Here is a 23,301-nt window from a genome sequence, read left to right on the forward strand (position 1 = left end):
GTCATACAAACACAAGAAACAAAAACAGAAAATTACAGCTATTTGTAGGTTTACATGATGTGTTTAGGAGTATTGTTGAAATAAATGTTTTAAATGATCCACAAAAGTTGCCAAGTTGGTATTGAATATGTCAACATCACCCAAGTAATGATTTCCCATGGTGTGAAGTCGTTGTATCGGAGAGTGGGCAATGTAGTTACGCTTATGTGTGCTGCTGTAGAATATTATGTAAATTATAATTATTAATTATGGTGACCTTTTGACAGTGATGGTATGAACATATTTTTTGTTTCTAGATGGACAATGTGCACGTGCGAGGGCGGCGCGGCACCCTGCACTTTATTCGCTTCCCCACCAGCGAGATGGGCGCGTTCCTATCGCTGGCACGTTCTAAGGGTATGGGGGCCCTTCTGACGTCGGTCTGCGCAACTGGTGGGGGTGCCTACAAGTTCGAGGGGGATTTCAAGAAGGTACTAACTAATTGAAGCAGTTTCAGGGTGATTATGGTGAGAATTAGTATCGCGGAAATTGGCGCCCAGCCTGGGCACCTTATTTAACCCCAAGGAACTGGAAACCTGCATTTGCAATGTTGAAGAATTGTGTACAAAATTCAAAATTCAAAAAAATATTTATTGCACAAAAAGAGTACAAAGGGTATAGCTTATAGGTTACATCCTATTTCTTCCAGCTAACCCAACAAATACACATTATATTACATAACCCAACAATTACATGTTAACAAATAAATAACATTAAATAAAAAATAAAAAAACAGAGGTATTGAATTCATGTAAGGTATTCATTTAACCTCTCAGACAAAGACTTTAATTTATTATGTGTTCCTTTGAGAACTGTCAAAACGTGATAATTTTTGTGTTATTTACGAGTTTTGCTAAAAGCTTCATAACTCACGTTTTGGGAAACGTAGCCTCATTCTAAAAAATGTTTTGGAAAGATTATGAAATCCACTATCGCATTGTGTTGTTATACGTAAATATTTGCGTTTCTAAATATACATTTTATGAAAACGTCAAAAATATGTAAAAATCGCTTACCATTATTTCAAAGCCTTGAAAAATGTACTTTTTTCTGAGTATCATAAAGAAATAACACTTGGTGTAGTGACATTTGTTTAAAATAAATGTTTTTAGTGTTGATTTAAATTTAAGTGTGTCGGTTATTTGTTTGATGCTACGTGGAAGGTTGTTATATACTTTAATGGCCACGTAGTGTGGTCCTTTTTGAAAAATAGTTTTGTTTGCTTTTGGGATTAATAGGTTTTCTGTGAGCCTTGTAGCGTGTTGATGTGTTGAGTTTTTTTTGTGGAAACTTTTCTGGAGATGATCGAACTAACAGGCATAACTCCATTATATATATGTCCGTCACTGTCAGAAGTTTGAGATTTTTAAAAATTGGTCTACATGAATCCTGGTGATCAGAGTTTGTAATTTTTCCTAGGTACCTCTTTTGGATGATAAAAACATCTTTGGCGTTTACTGAGTTTCCCCAAAAAACTATTCCGTATTTTATCATTGAGTATACGTATCGTATGCGGTAATTACTGACTCTATGTTTAAGATATTTTTAAGGGTGCCTAGAACAAAAGAAAAGCTACTGATTTTTGCAACAACTTTAGATACATGTTCTTTCTAGTTTATATTTGCATCTAGTTGTATTCCCAGCAGTGAACAAGTTTACACGCACGTCACAAATCACCGCATTTTGCCTTTGGGTATTACTCATGGGACAATGGCAATGAATGGTATTAAATGGGACAAACATATTTAAAAAAACCTGCAAAGACTCAGTATCAAGATCAATTGCTGGCAAAATGTACACATTACATTTTTTCCTATCAATTGAAACACTTAAAATAATTTATATGTCAATGGCAGAATCTATTATAAGATATGGATTAACCATATGGGGAAATACTACTATAAACAATCTGAAACAAGTCCAAGTTGTACAAAACGCAATTTTAAAATTAATAGTCGTTACTAATATTTTCAAACAGAGACATAATACACCGTTGCTGTTTCAGAGTGCCAAAATTTTACCTGTTAAGGCTATTCTATGGCAAAAAATCATAATTCAGCATATATTTACCCTGCAGCATAAAGTTCGATTAGAACATAAATACAGTACTAGATTCACGCTCAATGACGGGTTAATAGTTCCGAAATTTAATAATAAGTACGGACAGAGAATGTTTGAATACAACATACCGAAGATATTTAATTTATTACCTGACACTATAAAGCAATGTAAGTCTATGAATAAGGTTAAATATATGGTGAAAAATGTATATGTAACTAAACTTTAAGCACCTGTTGACAAGCCAATTCAATTAGCTTAGCAGGACTTTTTTTATTTATATGTATTGACTATTCATTCAATTCAATAAAAAAATACTTCTACTGGGTTTGTTTAACACAAAAATCAAAATGTCACTTTACCAAGTACTTTCTTCATGTTGGCCTTAACAAAAATGTATTTTTATTTATTGAATATTCTTGCCGGTTCCTACGGGTTAAAGCTAATATTCACCACAATTGGTGCCAACGTAAGGCACATTAAATATAACCATCTAACTAACCAACATAAACCAGATAATGCTGTTTCAAAGCGATAATGATGGAAATTGGTGCCCATTAGTGTGGGCACATTAATTTTGATTCAGTAAGATCCGTTTCCAAGCCTGGGTCCCCTCTCTGACATGTTTGTTTCCATTTAATCCTCTCCAGGTGGTGAACATGCGCCTCAGCAAGCTGGACGAACTGGACGCGCTGATTGCCGGAATCCTGTACATCGACACCATCAGCCGAACCGAATGTTACTATTACGCACCGAGTAGTCTGACCGACCCCCAGCCAGAACCAACGGAACCAGAAGGATCGGTATAATATACATTTAAATCTCGAATAATCATTTTTCCCGCATGTGTCGTTTCTTTCTTAACGACCTGAATTAATTTTATACAAAATTTGCAAAAATAGATTGCGTCGATCGTTCCTGTACGCATTATTTTACCGCATTAATCATTTAAAGCATGAAGGTTTTGTACTCTTTTACGCAGTCAATCGATCGGCTACCGCTTCTGTCATTAGTTGTCGTTAGACATGCTACCATGGTGATGCACGCGTGCGATTATCTTTGTAATTTTTGAGAGTTTCAACCTTAAAAATGAATCTTCAGGTGAAAAAAGTGCATACTCTTCAAGAATGCTTAAAATTGTCGAAGAATGGAAAATATTCCTCTGAAAAATGTGTTGATGTGACAAAGCATTAAGGAATGCTGAAATGCCAAATGTTAGAGAACTTCCGCTTTGCAATAATATCCAAATAACTGGAATGTTTCTGAATGTATCTGAAAACTAAAAACTGTTTTGGAAAGATGATGAAATACGCTTTCAAATTTTATCATAAACACATAACTTTTGAAATATTCGAATTTTGAAATATTCACATTTTGAAATATATAAAGATTGAAATGTTAAAAATTTGAAAAATTCAAATTTTGAAATATTCAAATTTTGAAATATTAAAAATTTGAAATATTCAAATTTTGAAATATTCAAATTTTGAAATATCCATATTTTGAAATATTAAAATGTTGAAATATTACTTATCAAAAGTGACATTTTTGTTTTAGCTAAAATTACTGATAACGAAAACATATATTATTAGACAAATTTATTATAAACTTTTTTGTCACCTCACTTTTTTGTCGTTTGATATAAAAATAAATAATAAAAATTTCGCTAAGTTTCATAAATTTTTCTCATTTTAAGTAAACCGTGTTTTACCTTAAACCTTTTCATAAATAAAAAATAATATTTGCATGTGGCGAAACGACAAGCCATAATAATAGTAGCATTATTTCTTTGCCAAGTGAATAAAATTTATTTTAGTATGCTAGTAGCTTAAGGTTCAAAATATCACAAAATCAGCGCAAGTGCCACAGCAAATCCACAATGGCCTTCTTGGTACACCTTATTTGAGTGTATCTCTTGACCGAGCGTGACTATGTATGTTGCAGGGCTGCGAGGCGGCTCCGTCGCTGTACACGCGCCACCCCTTTGACTTCTCGCGGCCGTACCCCTTCATCATCGTCAACATCGGCTCAGGAGTGTCGGTGCTCGCTGTCCGGGGGCCAAAGGACTACCGGAGAATCAGCGGTACAAGGTGCGCCCATCTGCTTTTGCTATTCATTACGTTACATTCACATTCATTCACGAAGCAGAGGAAGCAGCGATGCCATCCTTGGCTCTTCGTGCAGTACAGGACTACGAGGAGTGGAGAAGCCCGCTTCAACAGGAAATTCGGTGTGGGGGCATGAACTAGAGAAGAATTCACGTTCCTTCGGTTGGCAAGGCAATTGAGTATTCATAGCCAGTCAATCCTTTGTTTGTTGTGATAGAACTGTACTCATCTGCTGCGTGTTTTTGTTGCAGTCTCGGTGGCGGCACATTCCTCGGCCTGTGCTGCCTTCTGACGGGATGCCGCACATTCGAGGAGGCCACAGCGCTTGCGGCCGCCGGAGACAACACGCGCGTAGACAAACTCGTGCGTGACATATACGGTGGCGACTACGCACGCTTCGGCCTTCCCGGGGACCTCGTGGCCAGCAGGTAAACAATAAATTATTGTAGTTAGTGGACAATGGCAATGGTTGTAGTTTCCGCACATCACAAACGATGAAAATAGGAAAATGTCCAAAATGTGTTTGTTTAATTTGATCATTTAGTAGCTGAGAGGACAAATGCATCAAGTTCCCACCCTGGAATTGTGGGTTCAATTCTCCTCGCTAAGTCATTGCATAAGAAACATGTTCTCACTTGTACCTACAGAGCACTTGATGTGATTTTTCCTATAAACAGCGCTACACAAGTTATCCGATTGTTATTATACATTCATATTTTGGTTTGATTCCAGTTTTGGCCAGATGAACTCGTCCGAGCGCCAGTCCGGCGTGCGCAAGGAGGATCTGGCCAGAGCGACCCTAGTCACCATTACCAACAACATTGGCTCAATTGCGCGTCTTTGCGCACTGAACGAACACATTGAGAGGGTAACAATTACTTTTAAAAAATAAATAATGAGAAAGGCGGTGCTTTACGACTTCATTTACCTTCGACCGATGCTCACGCAATTGGTAAATATAGTCAACGGTGAATTCCCCAGGCTGAAGATCGACACCACGTCGGTGGATGTAGTCAGCGGCGAATCCTCCATGTCGAAGATCGACACCAGATGGAAGCGGAGATGCTGACGGTGGAGTTTAGAAAAGTGGTCGAGGCGATAAAGTCGGTGGCTCGACACCTCGTTATTATCCGTATTATCCGATTATCCGTAGCCTCTCCTTTAAGGTTCATGCAACGTCGGGCGTAGTGCAGCTCTAATAATGACTTACAACCAGAGATGTGCAAAATGGGTACCCAAAACCATTTGAAATACAAAATGGAAATGGGTCAAAACTTTTCCATTTGAAAATGCAAAATGCAAAATGGTTTTTAGAAAAGCATTTCAAATGCAAAATACCTATTTTCAAAATGCAAAATGGTTTCTCAGGTCAAACAATTAAAATAATTATAGAATTTTTAAACAATTTTGTCATTTAATAATGGACATCAATGTAGAACAAACATATTACATGATGGTAAATCCAAAAACACCACGACTAGAGATTATGAAACCACAAAAAATTTGCGCGGGACTAATGTTGCCAACGTAAAAACATAGAAACTGCTATCTAACATTTAATATTACAGCTTCATGGCCCCATTTTCAGTATTTTTTGTAATGGTATCACTCAATTGCCAGGGCTCCTACCAGGGAGCAACTTGACAAATGTAAATTATCTCTCATAGCGAGGTTGAGGACCGACTGATATTTGGGGCTTATGAAAAAAAGATGAGTGGAGATAGTAGGAAGAATGTTGCAAAAAAGCATTTAAAATTTTTAAAAATGCATTGAGAAAAGCATTTAAAATGCAAAATGGTTTTTAGAAAAGCATTTAAAATGCAAAATGGTTTTTAGAAAAGCATTTAAAATGCAAAATGGAAAATACCCATTTTGCATTTTGCATTTCCATTTGAAATGGATTTATTTGAAATAAAGCACATCTCTGCTTACAACTAATAACTAATGAAATATAATGAATATTATAACTGTAGTGGATTTTAATTTGAATTTCGCACAGTAGTGGAGTTGGATTAGAGCCAGCAGGACTACGGAATCTAAATTGGGGTATGTCGTGTGGCCGAAGGTTTTTAAAACTAAATCCCATTCAATGACAATTAACACAATATTGAAACTATTTTGCTTGAACAGCCTCCATTAAATGCTTTCAATTCTCGACCCGTTTCAACACATGATCAAATTTTTTGTCACTTTGAAGCGTCAAATTCAGTTTTGGATATTAAGAAACTCTCAGTATCAAAAGACCACCATTCGGAATTGAAACATTGCTTGAAAATGGCTTTAGCCGTGTTTGGTGTCCAGATCTGAGTAGCTAGGTACTTTCCCATCTTCCTCTTCCGCACTACCCTCAGTCTCACAATATTCCCCAATTTGGGTATGCCATAGTTTACTGGCTCCAGATGGTTAGAAGCGGTAATCACATAAAAATAAAATAAAATAGAAATCTCCACTTTATAGTTAACTAGACTAGTATTTGTAAACATTCTGCATCTCTCACGAATGAGCGTCTTCAGATCAACTTAATAGTATTTTGTCTCCACAGGTGGTGTTCTGCGGCAACTTCTTACGAGTGAACCCGATAGCCATGCAGCTGCTTGCGTACGCGATGGACTATTGGTCCAAAGGAACCCTCAAGGCACTGTTCCTGGAACACGAAGGGTGAGCATACTCCTATATACGGTTCCATGATTAAACAGAACAGTGACTTAATATAACAGTGACAGCGGACAGTGGAAACATAACAGTGACAAACAGATCAGTGACAAAACAAATCAGTGACAAAACAAATCAGTGACAAATAGAACATTGGCAGAACACACTGTAACAAAGCAGAACATAACAGTGCCAAAACAGAATGGTGACAAAACAGAACGGTGGCAGAACACACTGTCACAAAGCAGAACAGTGACAGAACATAACAGTGCCAAAACAGAATGGTGACAAAACATATCAGTGACAGAACATAAGTGACTAAACAGAACAGTGACAGAACATAACAGTGACAAAACAGAATGGTGACAAAACAAATCAGTGATAAAACATAACAGTGACAGAACATACAGTGACAAAGCAGAACAATCACAAAACAGCATGGTGAAAAACAAATCGGTGACAAAACAGAACAGTGACAGAACATACAGTGACAAAACGTAATGGTGATAAACAAATCGGTGACAAAACAGAACAGTAACAGAACAGAACGGTGACGAAACAAATCAGTGACAGAACTTAATAAACAAAATGGTGACAAAACAAATAAGTAGCAACACAGAACAGTGACAAAACAGAACATTGAAGCAAAGAAACCTAAAATAACCTATTATTTTATCATGTTCTGTTTTGTCACTGTTTTTACATTATCTTTTACCGGTTTGCACTTATGTACATACGTAATTAATTAATACTTATCTTAATCTCTATTTTTATTGTCTTATATTATTTACCTATGGTATTTTTTACTGGTTTTTTTTGTCAACAAAATTAATAAATAGAATACGATACTATATATTATATATACGATAGAATATTAGTCATGGCATGTTAATGAATAAATTTTCTTTATCGATTTAAATGCGCCATTTTAATTTGCCACCAAAACTGGACGTTCATTATTGTTTGTGATTATGGTGTTAGCCAGTAACAGGCTTCTAACCAACCAGTAGCATTATATACATTTTACATTAAATTAATACGCATTTAAATATCGATTCATTATTTTTAATTTCAGTTACTTTGGTGCAGTCGGCTGTCTGCTCAAATTTGACGACCCCGGACTGTGCGACGATGAATCACCGCCAAGTTCTGACGATGAGGGGAGCAGCGGAGCCGCCGGTACGTCGCGAGGGTCTAAGTCCACCCAGCCTGATGGGGAGAGGATTAGTTGATAGCGGCGGCCGGCCAGACGAATGAAGGGGGTTAGTTGGGCGGATTGTACAATATTGGATTATGGCAGACGGATTTATGCAATGTGGCAAGCGGATTATACTATATTGGAATATGGTAGATGGAATTTTACAATGTGGCGAGCAGATTATTCGATATTGGATTGTGGCAGAAGGATTTTCACAATGTGGCAAGTGGATTATGGCAGACCGATTTTTACAATGTACTGGAGGATTTTAATAATATTGGATTATAGCAGATGGATTTTTAAAGTGTAGCGAGTGAATTTCAACTATATTCAATTAAAGCAGGCAGATCTTTACACAAGTTGGATTGTGGAGAGTGAATTTTTACAATCTTGCATTATAATAGAAAGCAGATTTTTACGAATTCTACAGATTATTATGACTTGAAATGGTAGCCATTAGACTATTGTAACATGAATGATAGCTATATCAAGCAAATTATTATAACATGTGATGATAGCAAGCGGATTGTACAATGATGGCAATGGAATTATGGCCACATTATCTGACTATATCAAGCAAATTATTACGACATGCGATGATAGCAAGCGGATTATGCAATGATGGCAAGGGGATTATGACCGCATTATCTGACTATAACAATGGGATTAATACGAATTTTCTATGCCTTACACAAAATACATAACAGTAGAAATTTGCTAAGCTAAAAATAATATTCTAATTTTTCAATTGAATGTTACGAATAAGTCACTGAAGATCTAATCCAATAGAAGTTGTGGACATGTCCATGCGCCTGAAGTAAGGTCAGTTTTTTCTTACTTCTGTTTAAATATTGATCAAACAACACAATTCTTTCTTGAACAGATAATCTCATTGGTATGTGGTGCCTAGTAATCAAAATCAGTGCCACGGGTTTTTTTCCAAGTCGGTTTTGATCACATTAAACTTCTTGGGACTTTCCGTTAAGCGGAATAAATACATTTATTTATTTTATGAATATTTATTATTGCAGAATATTTTAGGTTAAGTTTTGTACTACTTTTGGTGGATGATGTGATCTTAGTTAGACATGGCTGTAGCTGCACAAATTATGTTTAGTTTAGTTTTTGTTGTTGTGATGATGTCGATTCGTAAAGAATGGAAACTAGTTATATCGAGAAATGGACCCGAAGAAAACACACAGGCCTCCTGTGTGGAGTTAAATGTAATTACTTATAAGATGTCGAAGGGGAGAGGAATTTTTTAGCATACAACGATGGCAAGCAGACTTTGGCTATCACACATGCTACAATAGACTGTCGGCTATCATTGCATGCCATGATAGCAAAGAGACTATCTTAGCATGGAATGACTTCAAACAGATTACTATAACATGCAATGATGGAGAGCAGACTTTGGCTATCACACAAGCTACAATAGACTGTTGGCTATCATTGCATGCCATGATAGCAAAGAGACTATAATACAGTAGAACCTCGTTAATTCGAAATCCAGCGGACATCAAAAATCAAATTTCGAATTAACGAATTCCCACGTAATTCGAAATTTTATGAAAAAAAAAAAAAAAAAATACGCCGATAATCGATTTTCTCGGCCGCGTCTTCAAATCCGGGTGGTATTTTAGTTGTAAATTCGTATTAATACCAATTATTTCTTTATTTTCGCGGTCGATTACCGTAGCAGCCGGCCCTTTAAATTCAGATATTCGCAATAAATTCGTAAAAATGCTATATATTTACGCGTAAATCGAGATTTCGCTGCCGATTTCGGTCGCGGCCTACCCTTTAAATTGAGATATTCGTAAAAATACGATATATTTCCGCGTAAATCGATATTTCGCGGTAATTTTCCGTCGCGGCCGGCCCTTTATTTCAAATATCTGAATTTGAATTCGTAAAAATACGATATATTTCCGCGTAAAACGAGGATTCGCGGCCGGCTCTTCAAATTCAGATATTTGCAATAAATTCGTAAAAATGCTATACATTTACGCGTAAATCGCGATTTCGCTGCCGATTTCGGTCGCGGCCTACCCTTTAAATTGAGATATACGTAAAAATACGATATATTTCCGCGTGAATCGAAATTTCGCGGTAATTTTCTGTCGCGGCCGGCCCTTTATTTCAAATATCTGAATTTGAATTCGTAAAAATACGATATATTTCCGCGTAAAACGAGAATTCGCGGCCGTATTCCGTCGCGGCCGGCTCTTCAAATTCAGATATTCGAAATAAATTCGTAAAAATATGGTATATTTCCGCGTAAATCGAATTTTGTCGACAGATTTTCTCCGCGGCCGGCCTTTTAAGTTAAGATATTTGAAGTAAATTCGTAAACATATGTCATATTTCGGCATGGATCGAAATTTTTCGGCCGATTTCCGTCGCGCCGTATTTTTTCAACTCGGATATTCGAAGTAAAGTTAGTAAAAATACGATATATTTCCGCGTTAATTGAAATTTCGCGTCCGATTTCCGTCGCGGTGATGAAATACGATATATTTACGCGTAAATCGAAATTACGCGGCCGAGTTTCGTTGCGGCCGACTCTTTAAATTCAGATATTTGGCGTAAACTCGTAAAACTACGACATATATCCGCGTAAAATGTATTTTCTCGGCCCTTTAAACTCGGATATTCGAAATAAATTTGATAAAATACGACATTGCAGTGTAAATCGATTCAGATTTACAAAATAATAATACTAATTGGGACGGTGTATAACCACGTAAAAATACATTTTTCGGCGTTTTACCGCCACGGCTGCCTTTTAGATTCAGATTTACGAAATATTATGATTTATTTTCGCAAAAATCTAATTTTTTCGAATTACACGAACAAATTTTCGTGCGCGGACAAAAATAAATTTCGAATTACTAATTAACGAATTTCGAATTAAAAAAAAATTTGTATGAAAAAATTTTTCAGCGGAAATTTTTTTTGCGAAAATTTCGAATTACGCGTTTTTTCGAATTATCGGGGTTCGAATTAACGGGGTTCTACTGTAGCATGAAATGACTGCAAACAGATTATTATAACATGCAATGATGGCAAGCAGACTTTGGCTATCAGACATGCTACAATAGACTGTTGGCTATCATTGCATGCCATGATAGCAAAGAGACTATCGTAGCATGAAATGACTTCAAACAGATTACTATAACATGTAATGATGGCAAGCAGACTTTGGTTATCACACATGCTACAATAGACTGTTGGCTATCATTGCATGCCATGATAGCAAAGAGACTATCATAGCATGAAATGACTGCAAACAGATTATTATAACATCCAATGATGGCAAGCAGTCTATTTGAACACACAATGATAGCAAGCAGACTATTATAACATGCAATGATGGCAAGCAGACTATTATAACATTCAATGATGGCAAGCAGACTTTGGCTATCACACATGCTACAATAGACTGTTGGCTATCGGTGCATGCCATGATAGCAAAGAGACTATTTTAGCATGGAATGATTTCAAACAGATTACTATAACGTGCAATGATGGCAAGCAGTTTATTTTAACACACAATGATAGCGAGCAGACTATTATGACATTCAATGATAGAAAGCAGACTATTATAACATGCAATGATGGCAAGCAGACTATTATAACATTCAATGATGGCAAGCAGACTTTGGCTATCACACATGCTACAATAGACTGCTGGCTATCGTTGCATGTCATGATAGCAAAGAGTCTATCGTAACATGAAATGACTTCAAACAGACTATTATAACCTGCAATGATGGCAAGCAGTCTATTATAACATGCAAATGATATCAAGCACACTATTATAACATGTAATGATAACAACCATTACATTATAATAGTACGTATGCATAAGCGAACCGAGCTACGAAATACGTGAAAAGAACGAAGCGAAGAACGAACTGCAAGTAGCGTTTCGTGCCATTTGCGGTTGTTTCGTTCCTTTCCCATAACTGAGGTTTTGCTCGGCAGTTCGGCTCGCTTATGTATACGTAGCAAAACATGCAATGATGGCAGGCATTCTACTATAACATGCAATGATGGAAACCAGACTTTTATAACTTGCAATGATGGCAACCAGACTATTATAACATGCAATGATAGGAAGCAGACAGACAGCTCATCTAGTTATATGTGTAAATTCTGTTATTTAAGTTTGGATAAGGGCATACAAGTGCTTCAAATGTTATTTCATAATATTAATATTGTAAGGGAAAGAAAATACATAGATTTAAGATATTTATTATTATTTAAATTCATATTTTTTTAGGTGAATTGTTTACTTCAGAAATAAAGATGTACTTTGTTCATTTTTTATGCCTTGTTTTATTTTGAAAGACTAAAATTCCCGGGTTACGAATAACCTGACAATATTTGTATTCCTCCTACCAACAGACAGCCTACGTGGTCGAGCGGTAAAGCTCTCGACTAGCAAGCCGAGGGTCGCGGGTTCAGATCCCGGCGTGCGCAAGTAAATTTTTTTTTGATTAATTTGTGTGATATTTCGCAATTTATTAATTAAAAATAATATACAGTATACTTACGGCACGTTCCAGAGTGGCAGATATCGCCCTGGTGTAAGACCGCTGTTCAGAATTTAAATGTTGCTTGAAATGGCTTTTAGCTGTGTTTGGTGATCAGATCTCAATAGCCAGGTTCTCCCCCACCTTCGTCTTCCCCATCTCCTCCCCCTCGCCGTAAGTGGCTCACTGGCTGCAGACGGTTGGGACTCCGCTAAACTCACCGGTCAGTAGGTATATACATGGTGTCCAGAAACTAGTAATAAAAACTGGAAACTGGTTAGTTAAAATATTTCTTTATTCAGTGTTTTTTTGGTTTTTTACAATTTTTGGGTGTGTTAAGACCACATGCCCGTGTTGTGGTGGTTGACTATATATACAGTACATTAAAATAATAAATCAAGTATTTATTTATTTATTTCACATATACGGCACAACACGTGCCATTCACATACTAATTTAACAGAGAATAGTACAGCAACATAAGGAATGCAACAATATAAATGTAAGTATAATGGTATAATCAGTAAATAGTAAGTAAGGTTAAAAGTATGAAATATAGAAGAAATTAAAATTAGTATAAAAAGTATATAATTTAAAAGAAAATATGGAATATATAGGTTAAGATATAATACATGTAATATACAATTGATATATATATATATATATATATACAGGGTGTATCGGCACGTAACCGACAAACTTTAACCAGCTATTCCTTAGCACATTTGGAGTAAAAAATGTTATGGGCACTTTGCTGTCCGGTAACATTTGCGTGAACCGGCCACAATGTGGCCCCGGAGGCCACATTGTGGCCCGCGAACGAATTATAAGTGGCCCGCGTGAACCATTTAACCATTTTCAAAAAACCCGCCAATTTGAAAAAGTCTCGCGGGCCCGCGGTAAAACAAACAATGCAGCTTGCGCGCGGTCACTAGTATTGCCAACGAAGGCGATTTATCGCTATTTATAGGCTACTCAGCGCCCTTGAGGTGATTTCTCACGAAAACGGCGCTATATAAATTAGCCAAATATTATTAAATATTATTATTACTCAGAACGAGAATCAGCGACGAAAAAATCTAACCTCTTGAACTTACTTTTTAAACAAAAATACACCGGTTTTTGATATAATATTTTTTGCGTCCGAAATGGAATCTTGTAGCCACCCCCCCTCCCCATGGAATTTGAAAAATTGTTGTGGGGAATCACATATGATGTATTTGGGTGCGCGGAATTTTTTCTCAGCGAAGTTCCGTAACAACCACCCCCCCCATGGATTTCAAATATTTTGTGGGGAGCACTTCACTTTGAATTTTTTTGTGGGGAATTATGTTTTATAGAAATTCTCTAACAACCCCCCCCCCCCATGGAAATAGGAACCGTCAGTATTCAGTGGCCCACCAGTGATTTTTAAATCGTCAATTTCGCCTAACTGTTAAAAAGGTTGGGCAGCCTTGGTTTAAATGTTTAATAACTTTTTATTTTTATATCTGAATTTTGTGAAGAAAGCTTGGGGAATGTGAAATGGAACACTACACAACAGAACAGCGACCAACAATTGTTGAATTTTATCATGAAAATCAACGGTCAATTGTTTTGACGCAGCGTGCTTATCGTCGTTTTTTTAATGTACATACTGGACTTTCAGCACCAACAATAAACCGCCTGGTTGCAAATTTTCGCCAACATGCTACAGTAAAACACCTTCCATGTACCGGAAGACCACGTACGGTCCACACCGAAGAAAATATCCAACATGTTGTGGATAGTGTGCAGGACAGTCCAGAAACATCAACAAGAAGACATTCGGCACAACTGGGGCTATCGCGGAGGTCCGTTCAGAGGATTTTGGCCACATTGCACATGTTCCCGTATAAGGTTCAGCTTGTGCAAGAATTGAAGCCGATAGACTACCAACAACGGCTTGATTATGCCATTTCATTCCGACAAAAAGCAAAAGAAAATCGCGATTTCATTAACAATTTGATAATGAGCGATGAAGCCTATTTCCAATTGAATGGTTTTGTAAACAAGCAAAATTGCAGGATATGGACTACGGAGAATCCAAAAACAGCAACAATTACACCCACTTAAGTGTACTTTTTGGTGTGGTGTATCATCTGAAAGGATCATTGGTACATATTTCTTTGAAAATGCACATGGCGCCTCAGTTACGGTTAATGGTGCTGAATATCGAACGATGCTGGTCATTTTTTTTAATCCAGCTGTAGAAAACCATCCACAGTTGTGGTTACAATAAGATGGGGCCACAGCCCACACTGAAAGGGACACAATCTGTTACGGGACCTCTTTGGCGAACGCATTATTTCACGCAGAAGCGATTTCAATTGGCCCCACATTCACCGAATTTAACAGCGCCAGACTATTTTCTTTGGGGTTATTTGAAAGAAAGGGTATACATAAATAAGCCAGCGACCATATCACAGCTAAAACAAAATATTCGCAATGAAATTCCAGCCATAACACGGGAAATTTTACGAAAAGTTATGCAAAATGTACTGGAAAGAGCACAAATGTGCGAAGCCGAAAATGGCCACCACTTGCGGGATATAATTTTTCACACTTAAGCCAAAAATATTCCCCATTAATATACTGTATAGCGAAAAAATTATTAAAATAATTAACCATTAAATAAAAAAGTTATTAAACATTTAAACCATAACGGTAGTTATGCGCCACCCTGTATTTGATCCTAGGTGCAAAATATTTTTTTTTTTTAGTTTTTAAATATACTAACAAGAATAATATATCATTGCAAAAGTTTTTTTTTTCAATGGAAATTAAAAAAAAAAAAAATCACGACTCCGGCTGAAGCCGGCGGCACCACGGCAAGTAGCAAATCAAATAAAATAAAGAAAGTAATATACATCTCATCAAATAAAGAAAAAATATTTATAAAATTTGGTGGTACTCATTGAAGCACTCAACGCACAAACCAGGTTTATCTGCGCAATCAATACAGTGGTGTCGTTTGCCTTCTTCCTCTTCCTTTTTTCGTGCATAATCGACAACTCTTGCGCTTTATCCTTTCAGAAGTAAGTTTATCGGGACTATATATTTATAATAAAAAAAAAATAAATTAAAAAAAAACCTATTTTTTCTTTGAAAACCAATTACTGTAAAATGTTGGTACAATTGTCAACAACAACGCCAGCTACAAAAACAACCATCCGCAATGTTTGTGCAGCATCATCACTCATTTTGACAGTAAGAAGATTTTGACACAAAAAATTTAAAAAAACACAAACTTATCGTGTACTTTTTTTCAATGGCCCTTTACAATAATAACCTATTTTTTCTTTGAAAACTAATTGCTGTAAAATGTTGGTACAATTGTCAACAACAACGCCAGCTACAAAAACAACCATCCGCCATGTTTGTGCAGGCATACTACTTATGGCTGCGGCCGGAGTCGCCGGCACCGAATCTTTTAAGCTAGTTTAACATATAAAAAAAAACAACAAACACTCAGTAGAGATACTTTATTCTAGTCATAAATCACTATCACTGTTGTTCAGAGATGTGCTTTATTACAAATAAATCCATTTCAAATGGAAATGCAAAATGCAAAATGGGTATTTTCCATTTTGCATTTTAAATGCTTTTCTAAAAACCATTTTGCATTTTAAATGCTTTTCTCAATGAATTTTCCATTTTAAATGCTTTTTTGCAACATTCTTCCTACTATCTCCACTCATCTTTTTTTCATAAGCCCCAAATATCAGTCGGTCCTCAACCTCGCTATGAGAGATAATTTACATTTGTCAAGTTGCTCCCTGGTAGGAGCCCTGGCAATTGAGTGATACCATTATAAAAAATACTGATTCAAATACTGAACATGGGGCCATGACGCTGTAATATTAAATGTTAGATAGCAGTTTCTATGTTTTTACGTTGGCAACATTAGTCCCGCGCAAATTTTTTGTGGTTTCATAATCTCTAGTCGTGGTGTTTTTGGATTTACCATCATGTAATATGTTTGTTCTACATTGATGTCCATTATTAAATGACAAAATTGTTTAAAAATTCTATAATTATTTTATTGTTTGACCTGAGAAACCATTTTGCATTTTCAATGCATTTTGAAAATAGGTATTTTGCAATTGAAATGCTTTTCCAAAAACCAGTTTGCATTTTCAAATGGAAAAGTTTTGACCCATTTCCATTTTGCATTTCAAATGGTTTTGGGTACCCATTTTGCTCATCTCTGCTGTTGTTACACATTAGCTTAGGCTTAGTGTTATTTTAGATTAGAATAAAAAAATGATAATTCTTGTCTTATCTCAATAAAGTTAGTACATATAGATATCTTTTAGATAATATCTATAAAAACAGTACAACACTTTGGGCGTGTACAATATTAACCAAATAATGATAAATCAGCTAAAGACGTCTATTTTAAAGATAAAAAGTTTTTATGTCAACTTTAAAATCAGTGGAGTGTTAGTGAGAGATCTGTGTTATACCTATTTATATATTTTTTTGCGTGCAGCGGAATTCAACAAGTTTCCACAATATATACACAATCAAAACAACATAATAATAATGATAAGAATTTATTCCAGAATGTATGCAGGGATAGTGCAATGAAATACTAATAAAGAAAAAATATGAAAAAAAGATAAACAAAAAAATGTGTGTAAGCATCCGTTTATGGAGGATATTTGGATATACCATAGGGCCATCAGGGGGGAATCCATCCAGGCAACCATGGCAGTGATGATTGTATTACTTGATTGGCGTAGTCTGTGCCATAAGCTTCCCATGTGGTGGCGGAGAAGTGCTCTGAAAGAGTGCACTCGTCGATCCAGGAACGTTTCCGTACCGCTGCAGTATCTCGGTAGGCGGAATAGTTGGCGATAAGCATTATTGTAAGCGACTTTTAGCTTATGCCATTGGGATTGAGTGTAATCCACACACAGTTCTGACGTGTACAGCAAAGTGTAGAATGCGTCGAATAGAATCTTTTTCACGTTTCTACTGCAAAAGTGAAAACGACTTGACAGCATACCTGCTCTAACGGATATCGCTCTTCTTTGCCTTTCCATAGCCTCGATGTCTTTCAGGTCGTCTGTGATAATATTTCCCAGGTATTTGACACTACGACTAACATCCATTTTCCTTAAATCTAGCCATACTAAAAGTGTTCGCATGTTTTAGCTTTTGCATTTGAAAACCATAACGATTGATTTGGACGTATTATATACAAGGTTATGATTGTTTGCAAGATCTTCACATATTTGGAGTAGTTTCATTAGTGCGCTAAGTGACGGTGCTAGCAGAACCATATCATCTGCATAATCCTATTATTTACACATACTCCTTGAACATGGCAACCTATCTTACTGTTATTAAGTCTTTGAATTAGTTCATCAGTGTATATGTATATTAAAGAGTGCTGGAGACATGCTTCCTCCTTGCCTTTCTAAAATTTACCTTTTAAATAAAATGAGTTGGAAAACTCGCCAGACCATTTCACCACATTTTCTTGCTGCGTGTGCCAAATTGAAATCACTATTATATCTTCCGAAACTGCTCCTTTCCTAAGTTTTTCGCAGAGTTTATTTTGACAAACACGATCAAACACTTTGCTTAAATCTAGAAAGCAGGTATAGATTGGCTTTTTCCTTAGTTTATAATAGCTGATGGTTTCTTTCAAGGAATATATTGCCATAGATGTTGACAGTGCAGATTTAAATCCGAACTGGTTATCCTCTGTCTTTAGATGGTCTGTTACGACGGTCAATAAAATTTTTTCAAATAATCTTGCCAGAGCGGTCGAGAGTGAAATCGGTCGGTAGTTATTGATCACGGATGGATCAAATTTTGTAGATTTAACTATGGGAATAATTACTGTCTTCGTCATTTCATTCGGGATGTGCCTATAACGTGTAATACTTGAAAAAAGTTTTGCTAGGATAATATGAATCGCTGGCCCAACATACTTAATGTGCTCAAGAGCTATTGAGTCATGTCCTGTGGCTTTTCCTGTAGACATTTCTCTTACAGCTCTTTCTACCATATGTGGAGTAATGCTGTTAGTGGTAACATTACCATCAGAGATTTTTCCGCTACTTTTCACTACGCCAAATCATTGGCGATATTTTCCCTTCCTTTTACTCCATTCACACAAAGAGGAGTTTTCAATTCTGAAGAAGTTTTTTGCCAAAATTTATATCTTTATTTATGAGTGAGGTGGCAATACCATCCATTCGCTGTTGAATTTCTCTTTGTTGGCATTTTTTCAGAGCTACTTTGAAAATCGTTCGTTACTTTTTCCTGTCTTTGGCAGCCGGCCCTCTGAGTGGTTTTCCGGCCTCGAGCCATGAAAGAAAGGCGCGTCTCGATTCTGCATATTTGGCTGCAACCAAATGATTCCATCCCGGAATGTTTCTATTTTTTCGACTCGTTTTATTAAATGTGGTAGAGGCAGCACTTCACAGAGTGTCTAAAACAGTTTTATACAGGAAATTTATTTGATTTTCATGTGATTTTGGCGCTGATTTTATATCAAGTTCTGATTGTTCGAAATCTTGAATTATGATTCGAAGTTTGCCGTTAACAGTTTCAGTATATTTTGTTATTTCAACGTTCGATTTTGGATTCCATCTAGAAGGATCAATCATATTATCATTACACGATTCCACAAAGGCTGGTAGAAATTGAAGGTTGATATTTATTTACATTGGCAAGTGGTCAGACCACACTGCATCATATTGGACATCTACGCTAGCTATAGCGTTTTCTAGAGCTTTTGTGACGACACAGTGATCTAGCCAGCTTGTGGTACTATGGGCATCACTCACATAAGTAAAAGTATTACAGTTCATCAACTTGATATCGACAAAAATTTTCAAGTTCTCGGCCAAACAGACTTTTGGAATCTGCATTGAAATGGCTTAAAATAATCGCGCTCGACGAATTCCTTTCATTGATTATTGCATTTACTCATGCTTGTGAATTCCTCAAGATTTTCGGGTTTATTTGTCGGCATGTAAACTGAAAAACATAATATTTTGCCACTGTTTACAGTTACTTGTATTGCCGCCAGTCTTGACTCAGAGCATTGCACTATGTCGAGAGAAATAGAATCCCGCTATAGGATTGCGACCCCATCATAAGGTTGTGCAATTAAAAGGCTATCAGCTAGATTTACGGCTGAAGTTCCATATCCTGAAAATTGGGGATGAATTTTGAAAATATGTTTGTTTCGGTTGGTAGAACCCATGTTTCCTAGAGCAGTATTATGTCATTAGTTTTGCATAAATCTTGTATAAAATGCTTTGTCCGTCGAATCGACATACAGTTCTGAGATACGATCCGTAGAAAATTTGTATTTTTATGTGGATCCATTTTTAGAAATTTATATTCTCTGTTCAGCGTGAAGATCGGTTTTTAAATAAAATTTCGTACTGTGATACCTAGTGGCCAAATTTCCTCCTTGATATTTTCTGAGAATTTTTCACTGTTTATTCCAATTTTAAAAGTTGCAAATCATAGACATATGAATATTAGTAGACCTGCCCTAAGTGATTAAAAACGTATTATTCCCCACTCCCCATACCGGTTCCATTGGAGCCGGCTGTGCTCGCGTATGGCCTCCCGTGAATTTAGAAAACGTGACGTCATCATTCTTGTGCGAACTATGGTCGAGGCATCATCGGTTCATTTTACGAAATAACGGCAAAATGGTGCAATGAAAACTTGTAAAAATAGATGTGGAAAAGAGAATAAACCCAACTGTCGTATTACATTCCATATATAAGCATTATTTTACTTTATTTTAAGCATATTCACATTGTATAATATGGATCAGTTGTAGAAACATATACTATCACATCGAGATACGTCTGGACGCGAAACACAAAGCTGGTTGGTTGCTGGGAAGTAAATTATGAACATTTATAAAAGTGTCTTAACTAAATACATAAACGAAATATTCGACTCTGAAAATAGAAGAAATTTATTTTGCCGAATTTGGACTTCGCAAATTTGTTCATAATGTGGCGAGTAATTTGCGCCTCCAAGTAAAAATGTCTATTCATTCAAAAGCAGATTTTACTTTTAAGAACTAAATGGTGATATTATAATGCGAGATGCCTATTTACTGTCAGATTGATTTATTGACGAATCACAGTCAGCTTTCCTCTCTGCGTCCCGCAACTCTTGTTTTAACCCCTCGTCCTTAACTTCTCGTCTATTAATATTCATATGTCTGTGTTGCAAATCTATTTTACAGTGTATATTGTGGGAGACCAATAACCCATATATTTCATCGGTAGTTGTTTCCGGATCGAATCGGGAGACAACTATGTATTTATTGTATTGTATTTATTTTTTTCCAGGTAATTTCTCTCCAATCATTCGTAGTTTCTGATGTTTGATTAACAGTGCTCTTGAGATTTTTTTTTTATTGGGAGCGCCTTACTTGCTGTCATCGCATTGGTTTTATGCAGTATACTTGTCCCTCTGTAAGATTTATTCCACACTTTGTTTTTTTGAGACTTTATCGGTAGATGGCATCGTTTTCTTGATGTTCGCCTGATTATTTAGTTTTGCTACAGGTAGGCTTTAACTTTGTTGCATTGTCAACAGATGTCGTGGTAACATCTCTGTTTATATTCAATGAATATTATGTTGTTTTAAAATCTTGCAGTTCTTGTCGAATTTTTGTAACGTCTTCGCAAGTTACGAAGTTATCGTTCAGTGCATTCAGTTTTAGATTTCGCATGTCGTTCTTCAACATTGTTATTTCTTTTAACAGAGTAGTTACATCTGCATGATCATCATTTCTTGTTGCGTATACCTTCCTTGCGCCACGCCCGTGCGTCGCGCACGACTCATAAAAATATATATTTAAGCATATCTGTACATAAATAAATATTATAGATACATATGAGAGACGGTCCATATTATTTTTCTGAAGAACCGGACCCTTGTGGAAATTGTATTGCTTTGAACTTTGAACAAACTTATCTGAACTTTGAATATTGAAGAAGCGGATTTTTTTTTCGAAGAACCTGTTCCTTTCTTTCAAAAACTGCCTCATATTGGTTCAGATGTTTCAGTTTTAATTGCTCAACTCGACACTTGAAATCACACTGACCAGTGTGAACTTTTTTCAAGTTGATCAAGTTTTTAGTAACAAAAATTGAAACGTTTGAACCCACTACAACCCTCCCCTTTTCCTGTTCATATTTTACACTACAAATCCGAATACAACCTTTAACAGGAACCAATTCCAAAAGTATCTGGATAAATATCCGGTGCCATATATATCTAGGTTTATTTACAATGCGTGATGGTTGATTGGATAGTTTTTTTAGACGAAATAAATAAATAAATAGGTACATTTGGAAAATAAATAAACAGTACAAATATAACAAACGACCATGAACAACTCTACATTAGTATCACAGGGCCCAAAATGCTCATCATGGCAGGAATATTTCCATACAATTTGTGGGGGCATTTCCAACGAAAACTTTCAAAGGTTGCAGTCGGAACTGGAATCTTTATGGCGCTGCAGCAGCTGTATATCCTCGAGCATTGCTGCCAGTCTGCAGGACATCACCACACTCATGGAAGATTTGAAAAGAATTCAGACTGACTTCGCATCCCTCAAGACACTTTACGAAGATCCCAAAGATTTGCGCGAGGTACCGGGAGGAGACAGCTGCCACAAAGACGAAATTAAGACTGACTTCAAATCTCTCAAGGCGCTTCACGAAGATGTACCGGGATTAATTCCGGTAGATAGCTTCCACGGGGGCGTAAATCAGACCGAATTCGCATCCTTCAAGATACCTCACAAAGATGTCAAAGTTCTGAGTGAAGATGTTCAAAGACCTTCGCTTCCGGTAGTAAGCTGCATTTCGAAAATAATTTCGACTGACTTCACATCCTTGAATCAGCTTCACGAAGATGTCAAAGTTCTGAGCGAAGACGTCTATAGAGTCCAAAGGCATCCAATTCCTGTAGTAAGCTGCCAAGTTAATGCAAATCAGACCGACTTCGCATCCCTCACGACGACGCTTCACGGAAATACCAAAGTTATGCGCGAAGATGCCCAGAGGGTTCAAAGATGTTCTCGTCCCCGCCATTTAGCTGCAGCACCATTGAGAACAAAAATCAGGTGCGGTATTAAGCATTTTTGCAGTGTATTTGTTTGTACTTCTTCCCGATCGACGTCATTTTTTGCATATGGATAGCTGGAGGCCTGGGAAGTAACAAAGGCTAGACATAGGCTGCTTGCTTAAAAGTCTATTTTAATAAATCACGTGTCACTGTGTTCGCACACGCTAATCTCCGAAACCGCCAAACCGATAGCAATGAAATTTTGTAAATGTGTATGGTAGGTTAGGATAGGTTTGGACCCGACAGGTGGCGCAGTTGTCGAGATAATTTTTTTTTTCAGATTTCTCATCCAAAAATACATACAACCACAAATTTTAACTACCTAAATCGAAGGCGGTCTGCAGCAGGACGTTATATACCGAGTGCTATAAGACCCTGCGCAGAAAAGTAAAGTTCGCTAAAGCAAGGTAAAGGTCTGAAGAGCAGTTCGTTGTCAGACTTTTCTGCGCAGGGTCCACAATACTCAGTTTATGTTGATTTTTGACTGACTTTTCGACGACTGCCTAAAATTGAAACGTCTGAACAGCTATTCATGGGACGAAGGCCT

At 36.7% G+C, this 23,301-nt stretch overlaps 1 protein-coding gene across 2 annotated transcripts in view; it reads left to right on the plus strand.

The window, feature by feature from the left end:
- fbl (pantothenate kinase 3 fbl) overlaps window positions 1–12,388 on the plus strand; it is an 81,508-nt gene extending 69,120 nt beyond the window's left edge. For both annotated transcript variants that reach the window (XM_089643647.1, XM_089643648.1), the window contains exons 5-11: window positions 297–470; window positions 2,748–2,900; window positions 4,042–4,187; window positions 4,457–4,633; window positions 4,938–5,073; window positions 6,748–6,863; window positions 7,933–12,388. In XM_089643647.1, coding sequence (XP_089499773.1) covers window positions 297–470; window positions 2,748–2,900; window positions 4,042–4,187; window positions 4,457–4,633; window positions 4,938–5,073; window positions 6,748–6,863; window positions 7,933–8,089 — 1,059 coding nt within the window. In that variant the 3' untranslated portion in view covers window positions 8,090–12,388. The remainder of the gene's footprint in view (window positions 1–296; window positions 471–2,747; window positions 2,901–4,041; window positions 4,188–4,456; window positions 4,634–4,937; window positions 5,074–6,747; window positions 6,864–7,932) is intronic.
- Window positions 12,389–23,301: the final 10,913 nt, after the last annotated feature.

The sequence above is a fragment of the Hesperophylax consimilis genome, chromosome 20 (assembly GCF_061612785.1).
Source record: "Hesperophylax consimilis isolate HC1 chromosome 20, BYU_Hcon_1.0, whole genome shotgun sequence".
Taxonomy (NCBI): domain Eukaryota; kingdom Metazoa; phylum Arthropoda; class Insecta; order Trichoptera; family Limnephilidae; genus Hesperophylax; species Hesperophylax consimilis.